The 9,861-nt window shown below is 47.9% G+C and overlaps 1 protein-coding gene across 7 annotated transcripts; it reads right to left on the bottom strand.

Moving 5' to 3' along the window:
- Window positions 1-1,797: 1,797 nt before the first annotated feature.
- On the bottom strand, window positions 1,798-9,787 carry PLPP5 (phospholipid phosphatase 5). 7 transcript variants are annotated; one of them, XM_081220813.1, is made up of 7 exons: window positions 6,457-9,787; window positions 6,280-6,348; window positions 5,706-5,796; window positions 5,254-5,317; window positions 4,678-4,802; window positions 3,865-4,035; window positions 1,798-2,956 (listed from the first exon to the last, which is right to left on the bottom strand). In XM_081220813.1, exons 1-7 carry the CDS (start codon window positions 6,937-6,939, stop codon window positions 2,793-2,795), a joined length of 1,167 nt encoding a protein of 388 aa, XP_081076939.1. In that variant the 5' UTR covers window positions 6,940-9,787; the 3' UTR covers window positions 1,798-2,792. The 7 variants fall into 7 exon arrangements, with proteins under 7 accessions (XP_081076939.1, XP_081076944.1, XP_081076941.1 ...); XM_081220818.1 differs by having other exon boundaries at window positions 6,240-6,348; window positions 6,457-6,535; XM_081220815.1 differs by having other exon boundaries at window positions 2,869-2,956; window positions 4,665-4,802.
- Between the last annotated feature and the right edge of the window lie 74 nt (window positions 9,788-9,861).

Raw genomic sequence — 9,861 nt, 5'->3', positions numbered from 1 at the left:
TATATATCCTAGACCTGCCCTTTTATATCGTACTTCAAACTGGGAGACTCTAGACAAAGTCCGACTTAAGTTGTTAGTTCTTAAGTTGAGGGTTATAAAAGCTGACAGACCTGAAATTACACAGCTTTGACTGCTTATTAAGTGATGAATAAAATGTTTTAGTGGTACACTGATGGTGAAATAGAGTTTGTGTAAGCCATCTGCCACGGCTGCTTGGGTGAAGGGAGTATCGAAGAGTGTCCTCTTCAAGCACATAAACAGCGTTGCCCTCTTAGGTACCCGTAGTGCAGGCTGCTATGGAACAGGCTCCCGGCACAGGCAGTGTTGGTAGATCTGGCTAGGGGGAGGCGTTCCTTATTCTGAAAGACAAACCTGCGTCTGTGGGGCCAGGAACAGCCATTGCAGAGTCAGTGTCAGAGCGTGCAAGTGAGATGCACCTTGAAGAAGACGAGTGAATGGAGACTAATTGTTTCCAAGGCATCTTGCTCACCACTGTGCTGTAGGTATCTTCTTTCTCACAGGTCTCAGTTTGTGATTGTCTTTGCAGTTCTCTTTGTGACAGTCCTTCACACTCCTCTCAGGTTCCTACAGGCCCTGGTGGACACAGCGGTGTAGACAGGCAAGCTGTGTTTCGTTTTTTACATCCGTTTCTTGTAAGTAAATGTATCATGGTACCCAAAGCCCTGGAATTTAACATTCACATAAGCCATCTCTTTGACAGCAGAGGGAAGGTTAATTACTGTCACCCTAGAGATAAGGTTGGGGTAAAGGTGAGAGCCTGGCCTTTCCTTGTCCATCTGCTTACACACTGATGCTAAGCCACTAAGAAGTCTCATCTATATGAAATACTTTATTTTCTTCACTACGTAAACTCTGGGTGTGAAGTAAGGGTTACTGAGAATTCAGTAGCATTCAGTACATATTAAAGGGGAAGCTTTCATCAAGTTGTTGTCTTCAAATTTAAATTTGGTCTTCCTATTAACAGAATAACTAAAATTTAAGAGTAAACCAAAGGACCAGCAAGAGTGAGTCCCTGTAACCAAAGATGAACAGGATCAACCTGGATGGCTAGATAAACCACTGTTTGTACTAAGAAGTGTTTCCTTCTGGTGGTGAGGGGCAGGTGACTAGAAAAGAGCTTTATATCCTGTTTGTCCCCCTGTGCTGGTATCACGGATGTATATTCCACAGGGTAATAAGCTTGACTTGAGTTCCTTGTTTAGTTGTATATTATTTGCACTACTTCAGTTGTATCATGTGCAATCTCTTGACCAAGCCTATTTTTACATGCTGGTAGAGTATCATTTTATACATATTCCCAGCTGCAGAATTGGTATTGCTTATCGCAGCAAAAGAGATTGTTTGCATGGAAAGATTAATAGCACTGATTAGCTTTCTGATATTTTGCACTTTGGGAAATGTTTTTTATGTGATTATATTTAAAACTTTAGTAAATACTGAAATAAAACCATATTGACCAGTTGCCTACTTTTACCTGGCTCATCCATCATAAAGTAAAGAGAGTCAATACAATAACCATTTCTCTTCCCCTTGTGTACTACTAAAACAAGTTTAAAAAGAGTTTTGGGCAAAGAACTAACATTCAGGTTCTTTCCCCTGACTGTTGATTTAAAGTACGGCGATTATAAGGTGAATATTGAGATGCTCCTTTGGTATTATTGACATCAGCCATGCTATAGATAGTGGAATCACTTGTGTCAGATAGATAGGGAATCTGGTGTCTAACTTTGGAAATGTTTCAGGTCTCAAATGGAACTTTAAGCACAAAAAACCACGTTCACCGTTAGGAAAAAGATATATTGAAAATATGTTACAGAAATACACAAATCAAGGTCATATTTAAAATATAGTCACAAAAAGAAAACAACTAAAATATAACCACAGCACAGAGAAAGGCCGTTACAGGTCCTACACTATCAATCAGTTCCGCCAACGTCCTGTCATGGTCCATTATACCCTACGGTGAGGGCGGGGCGGGAGGAGGCTCGCCTGCCCTCCAGACAGCCGTGTCTCTGACTACCCTGCCCTGCCTTGGCTGCTTGGCACAGCTGGTGCATTTGGGCGGATCTTCAGTCCTGAGTGGCGGGAAAGCAGCTCGTGTAAGTAAGGTGGAGACAGTGAGTACTGAATCCACGCTCCTGACCAGTTTCTTTTTTATTGTGTTTACTCAACAAAATTATCAAATCGTTTATGTTTACAGTATTCAAAATGGACAGCAGTACTTAGCTGGACTTGAGTAAGATATGCACAGTGGTAAATAAGCCAGAATTGGAGATTCTCCTATTTTAAGGCGTGATGGGATTGCCACCAGAGAAAGTAAACAGAACTAAAATAATTTAATTGCTCATGCCCTAGATTTTACGATTTTGAGCTATGGGAAATGGAAATTAAGTTCTGATCATCAGCGCTAGCTTCTAGGATAAAGTGGGGCTAAGGTGAAAGCTTCTTTGTGACAGAATCATTCCAAGAACAGTACTGAAGTTAAGTGTAAAAACACTGTAGAGGTTGGGATACCAATCTGATGGGCCACATTCATAAGCTGGAAAGACCACGAAAAGATCTCGTTACTGGAACGCGTGGCGAACAGTAGTGAAAAAGGACCTTGACTCCTCGTGATAAATCCCTGTGAGCCAGGGCAAAACTGCATGATCACTGGGGCTTCTCTCCTCACCTGTACCTCTCAGGAGGTAAAAGGTCAGAAATTCTTGTCCTGGGCGTGGTGAGTTAGGAGGGGCTGATTCACCTGTTTTCCAGGGAGGCAGCTCCAGTGTCTAAACATCAAAATGATGAGGGTCGCCAGGCTGCTTTTGCGCGGTGGGAAGAGCAGCGCTGTGCTGCAGTGGTCTGTGGCACCGGGCGTCCGTCAGGGGAGGGTAGTACTGCCTGTAGCAGACGTAGGCGAACGTCAGGCCGATGGCGGATCCAGCCAGGACATCTGAAGGCAGAGGAGATGGGCCTTCCCTCAGTCACGGTGATGCCAGCCAGCAGAGGGAGCTTGGCCCTCCAGGCTACTCTACTTGTTTAGCCTGCAAAACCCCTCAGTTCCAGGCTTATGGGGTTTTTGGGTTTTCTTAATTTTACCGTACAGTTGCAGGATTGTCATTGTCAGGTTGTTCTCTAAACAAACACCAAATCAAAACACATCTTTTAGTTGGGTAGTTACAACAAGGCTTTTTCTGAGTTCACTGCATTGAATATTTTTAATTGAGAAGAATAATGAAGGTTCACTTAATGCTATCAACAACTCCTTCTCACCATTTAAAGGGTTCTAGAGGAAGGAATAAACTCTTCAGGAGTTGCCTCTCTTTGCAAACATTTATTCTTTAAAACTGAGCTCCTAAGGTCCTCTGGGCAATACTGTCAGCTTTTTTTTGTTTTTGGACTGTGGGCTTTCTGTGCAAATATTCTGTAATTTGGATGTTTTACTCTATCATTCAACTTAAATTTCTTTGGTTTAATTACAATTTTATGTTTTCTTGAATTTTACTTTCGTTTCTGAACAAAAACCTCACGACAGGGAACTTGATTTTTAAGACAGTTAAGTAAATTGAATTTTGAGGTTGGTTGTAAAAAATTTCTTATAGCGTTTATTCTGAACTTATGATGCTTCACAGTCATGGGGAAATCAGAATGTTCCTCCTTGGTAATCTGTTTAAAAGATAACAGTGTGCTTTTTCATTTTCCGTGTAGCGATAAACGCGTACTCAGTACAGAACGCAGACCATCCTCTGCTCACTTGTCTGTTCGTTCAGCAGACACCCAGGGAGCGTCTCCTGTGCCGAGTGCTAGGGAGAAATGATGGGAGAACGGTGGAGGCGTCCATGGCCTGGATGCCTTGCTTACCTTGCCAGTGATGCTTGTAGTCACAGGTGCGGGACAGTGCAATCACAGCTGCAAAGAGTAGGGGTGACAGAAAGGCACAGAACCTCCAAGATTTCCCTCGGCCTCGTGGTGTGAAGCAGTGTAACTTCCCTGCCAGGTAGAAGGACGCGAAGGCCAGAGCAGCAAATGCAACTGGAAGAGGGAAGACCTCTAAGTATATGTCTTTTAAAGAAAAAGAGGAGGCTAGCGGGTATGAATATGTTTTTATCCCTTTTGGTAACTTTTGGTGTAGATCATCGATCTACATCGTCAATCATGAGGGAGAAGGAAACAAAAGGGAAAATGAAGGACCGTTTCCCAAAGTGAGTAACATTTACCGAGACTAGTTTTGGAATCCTAGCAATGGGACTTCACTTCCTGATGCGTTCGTTTCCTGATGCATAAATGGGAATCATAAAAACAACAGTACGCATCTCACTGGGCTCTTTACGGTATCAAACGAGACACGAATCTAAAATGCTTTCGGAAGCACCTGACATACAGTGACTCTTCAATAAAGGTTAGTTAATATTTTTATGACTGGAACAAGATTGCAGGATTTAGGCAAATAATACAGTAATAATAAAATGTTCAAATTTCATGAAGGTAAACTACTTCCTCTGTACTCGAATATTTAATATTCGAGGTTCAAGCTTGTTATTAAAGAAGGGGGCTCTCCGATTTCTAGATACAAGAACAAGAGTGCGTGAGACGTTCCCACCCTCACGAGCTTCCGAGGTTAAATTCAATGATGCCCAAAAAAGCACAGCTGTAGAGCCCACGTGGTATTCCTACAGGAAGAATGTCCGCTGGGGAAGCTCTTGCGGCCCTCGTTCACCACGGCCTCGTTCCCCGTGCACGGCAGGTCATGATGGGCTTGCCCGTCGGGGAAGCAACGGTAGAAGAAGTCTGGGCGTGGCCTGCAAGAAATAAGCAAGGTCCGAACGTGGATCATTCACAACTCCAGAAGTTATTTTTTGGTTGTGTTAGATACCGTTCTTAACGGTCAGTCAAATAGTGTCCCACCGGATTGGACAGTCACCACTAAGAGAAAAGCCTTATTTCCAGGGTCAATATTTAAATCAGGAAGGAAAAAAAGCCACTGCGGCACATCGTTACTTTTAAGGGCAGAGAGTGAGTCGTGCTGCAGCTTCTGGGGCTGCTCTGGGGGACACCGACGCTGTGTCAGTGGGAAATGCTGTTCAGGGCAGAAGAGAGGACCGAGGTAGAGGGAAGGGAGGAAGTGTTGTTCGAAGAGAAAGATCAGACTGAGAATCATACAGAGAAACGGCTACGGGAAGAAGCGGCAGCAGTCGCGTGCGCCTGCCTCCTGGGGGCGGCGGGCGGCGGGCGGCAGCGCTGGGCACTCACCTCCCCACTACCAGTTTGACTGTGTTGGTGAGGACGCCGTTCAGAGCCAGGGCCAGGCTGGCAGCTGGAAGGCAGCGGAAGTGGCTGCTGGTGGCGTCTGCCCAGGAGGAGCGGCCGGGTCCCCGTCTCGTTAGGCGCAGCCGCGGTCTCCGGGGACAGGGGAGCGCTCGGGCTCCAGCCGGAGCGGAGCGTGAGGATAATCCCGGCCCCCGCCGGCCACTCCGCCGTGGCACAGGGAGAACGCGCTACCCGGGCTGAGGACGCGTCGGAGCTGCAAACAGTCCGGTGCACGCAGGTGCGCCCAGGACGTGGAGCACGTCTCACAGGCAGCAGGCGGGGCACCCGGGAGACACAGTCACCCGAGGAACGCAGAGCCGGGCCCCCCCGGCCGCCCCGCAAGCCCCGTGGGGGCCCCCGCCTCCTGCTTCCGGCGCTGGGGAGGCCGCGCTTACCCAGGCAGGCCTGCCGGCTGTCCACTGCGTCCGCCTTCTTCAGACACCTGGCCAGGAGGACCGGGGCCAGCGGGGCCAGCAAGGCGACGACCTGCGCCGGACACGGCAGAGCTCAGCACGCGAAAGGAAACAGGGCCGCCCCGAGAACGTCACACAGCTAGCTGGGAAAAGAGCTCCCACAGCAAGGGGGGTGAAGTGACTGACAGCAGGACTGGCCTATCAGGCCTCCCGGCTCCCCCGCAAATGCGGTGTCCCGGGTCCGCCTGCGGCTAGCTGGGCGCCGAGCTCCCGCGGCAGCCGCCGTCACCGCTCCTCTCAACGACCAGTTGCCCCGGGCCGCCCTGAGCAGCCGCCCCCAGACCCTGTCCCTGGAGCCGAAGCGGACGGACTTCTCTCTCAACCTGGCCCTTAACCGTTACGACGCGAAGGTTCGTCTTCAGCTCCGTGGCGGAGCCAGGGGGACCTGCCCGCTCCCTCCCTAGCGTTCGGCTCCGTGAGAAGTGCGCTCAGAAGGAAGGCTGGTTCTCCACGCACAAACATCGGCTTGGTGGCGAAATACTCTGCTTCCACGTACGGATTCCGGTAGAGCCACATCTCCTCGGGCTGGATGAGCCTCTGGAAGGGCGGGAGCAGCTCTGTCACCCTAAAGGGGACACAAAGGTGCGGGCGCGTCGGCGGCTTCCCGGAAGCGCGCGCGGAGCCCGGCCGGGCGGCGGGGCCGGGGGCCGGGGGCCGGAGCGCAAGTCCTTACAGGAAGGCCGCGAACAGCACGAGCCGCACGCCCACCTCCGCCGCCACCTCCTTCCCCATCACGGCGCCCGCGCTCAAGGCTGACGTGGCGGCGCCGAGGGAGGGGGGCGCGGGGCGGGGCCGAGGCGGGGCGAGAGCGGCCCCGAGCGCCTGAGACAGCGGCGGACGGAAGTGAGGGGTCGTCCCAGCTGTCTGTCCCCCGCCCGCGCGCCCGCGCGCCCGCGCGCCCGCCGTTGCGTACCTTACCGAGGCCCGGGCCTTCCCTCCCGGGGACCACGCGGACTCCTCGTTTCCGGATCCAAGTCCTCTGAAGCACAGTGCGTGCTGCGGGAAGACGTGCCGGGCTCCCGCACGACCTTGCGGGCCTCGCCGGCTTGGTGGACGCGCTGGTTCTTTCGGCCCCGCGCTGGTCCCCTCCCGCCCAGGGTGGCCTCTTGCCCACTGAGCGGTAGCAAGAAATTACGGGCAATGAACAAGTCCACATATTTAATTTGCAACATACGGGACAATTTATTGAAGTCAACCTCAAGCAAAATCCGAAATCAGTGGAATGTCATTAAAAACCTTTCCAAATTAATCCTCACGGAAGCAAAAAACACGTTTGAATTCCAAAGTATTTGTAAAATAAGAAAGGCAGCATCTCAGTAAATATAATGTACAAAAATTATATGTTCCTACCAGCACACACAGTAGTAAGAAGCTTAAATATTACAGGCAATGCTAATACACCGTAACTAGTCAACAATAAGCTATCTATGTACAGGTTAACCAAGCTTTACACGTTTCACACTATGCAATAAAACATAGGCCAATCAACAAAATCCCCAAAATATCGTATATCTTGAAGTCTATGTGGCAACATCAAGTCATTATACAGTAATGCCCTAGTGGAATACCCCCAGGGAAAATGAACACTAATCTTTAGTGTCAAGAGCTTCTAGCCAAGTCACAGAAACTCAGAAGAGACTGACTTAGTGAATATTGATGCTTTGTTATTAAAGACTCAAGTCTCAAGGGATTTAGGCAAAAAAATAACAGTTCACAGGATCTACAAAGTTTATTACAGATAAAGTACAGAAATAACCAATCTACAAAGGTAATTATCATAGATAAAGATCACGAGGAAATGAGCGCAGAATCTGCAGGTATCTGTGTTTTGTTGTGCAATATCACAAGTGGATACAAATAAATTTCTCCTATCAATTCCAATTATGCACACACCCTTGTATATAAAAAGAACCAGTTGTAGTCATCATTTAGCATCTTGGTTATCAGTGGCAACATGATTTTCTTTTTTTTTTTTTTAACACAGGGCATGTGACCGCACAAATGAGATAAAGAGCAATATTAGTGACAACAAAGTACAAGTAAATTTTATCCAGTCCACTTCTAAACTGACAAGAATACTGTTTGAATCCCTCATTTAGGTCATCTGATGGCTACCGAGAGGCATTCACACACATCAGAAGTCTGTGGCAGGTGGGGAAGGGAAACCCGAGGGTGCTTTCTTGCCAACTAGCAGGTGCAGTGATGTCACATAAGAAAACGAAGGACTGAATAAATGACTTTGGTAACTATTCACCTCTTCCCTTTTTCTGACACATTAATGACTCTGGGACGTCACGGAAGGACAGGTAATTCTCTTCCTCCTTCGTACATATGTGCCACACGCACCTGAACTTGTCACTTAAGCCGTGGACTGAAAAGAACGGAAATGGGTTTGAAACACACAGGTTACACCCAGCATTTCAGGAGTGTAACATAAGTGCAAATTTTTGTTTTTTTCCCTACGCAGGCATATATTAAAAGGAAAGAAGAGGTGCTTGGGGATGGGGTTGACAAAATAACAAAACAGAGAACATACATATGAAGTACTCGTATAAGTGCTGCTGGTATTTCATGCAGGAGTCTCTTCCCCGAATGTGTGCACTGAATCTGAGAGAACTACTGTGGACACTTCCGTCTGCAGAACTTGGCCTTTAATCCAAGTTCAAGAGGGTAAGAGACAAAACAGTATACAAAACAATGCTTTCTACTTCATAAATTTTAAAATAACTGTAAAATAAGGAGAATCTGAGGAGTTTCAAGTACTTAAAAAACCTGAATTCAATGAGGCAGAGGTCTCAGTGTTAAAGTGGCGACTTCGTACCTGTGGTAAACACCATCACCCCCTCCCTGACCCTACTGTAACCCCCTTTCCCTGTACCCCACCCCGGATAAATGTCGGTAGATTTCAGTATATACAAATTCCCAACTCTTCATATTTGTCAATATAGGGCAAAGCTGTCTAATTATATCTATTCCCGAGCCTATCTGGAAAGGGAAGCGAGTTCTACTGTTTGTTTACAAATAACCAGAGACCAATTCTAGGTGGCCTGAGGCCAAAGGAAGTTGTTCCAAATGATCACTTCATGTCTGCAGCAGCTCGGACAATGAGGGGGCTGGACACATCGGCCTTTTAAGAAGTAATTCAAGTCTAATTTGCACTGCCCAGCACAAGCAACTTCCCAATGTAGAAGGACATCAAGTGTGAGCTTCCCAAGCTGTCAAGACGCCACGGTAACTTGTTCTCTTATCCTAGTGGGACATGGCAGGTGGCGGTACCTTGACTTTAAGGTGAACGCTAAAGAAGAGCTTTCTGTTTTAAAATGAAATGAGAGACAAGCAACAAATCCCCGGGAGTCCAGAGACTGCGCTCCACACAGCTGGCCCATCTGTTTCCAAACTGCAGGTCTGGGCTGGACCCTGACTGGAACACACCATGCAGCGAGCTACTCAGAAGGGAAACTCTTCTTCCTGAGTCAGGAAAGAAAGGTGTCCAACAGCCACCCTGTCTCAGTCCTTTCCGCGATCATCTCCATGTTGTGAGTTTCCCAGCGTTACTCACAGGCGGGCCTCCAAATACTCTGGGGAAATGGCAGCTGGGAGCTGGGGGCAGCCTTCCCCTGCCTTTTTTTTTTTTTTTTTTAGTTTTTAGTTTTTAGATGTGTTCCTGATTTGAACACACAGAAATTTCCAAGTTTCAGTGATTCTAAAAGTCAGCCTATTTTATAGGTTAGGCCAGAGCATTTCTGAGAATTAGGATAGGGTGGGAACTTGTTAAAATAAAAATGAAAATAAAACCCACCCCACTCCTAACTCCAGCCCTGATTAGATATTCAAGAAGTGACTCACTCCCTCCAGCTGCTTCCGCCTGGCCTGCCGGGAGCACAGGGCCATCCACCCCTCCCTTCCCAGCCAGCGACAGGACACTCCTCACGCCCCCTCCCACGCAGGGCCTGGAAGGCCTCCAGGATTTCACCTCTAGCTCTTACAGATCCGATTTCTGAAGATTTATGCTGATTATCAAAAATCTTACGTTCGCTTCTTCCACCAAAGAACCAACATAAGGTTAAAAAAAAATGCC

Source organism: Mesoplodon bidens (genome assembly GCF_964165515.1).
Source record: "Mesoplodon bidens genome assembly, chromosome: 20".
NCBI classification, from domain to species: domain Eukaryota; kingdom Metazoa; phylum Chordata; class Mammalia; order Artiodactyla; family Ziphiidae; genus Mesoplodon; species Mesoplodon bidens.
Note: the sequence above shows the minus strand (reverse complement) of the source record. Positions and strands in the feature narration are given on the sequence as shown.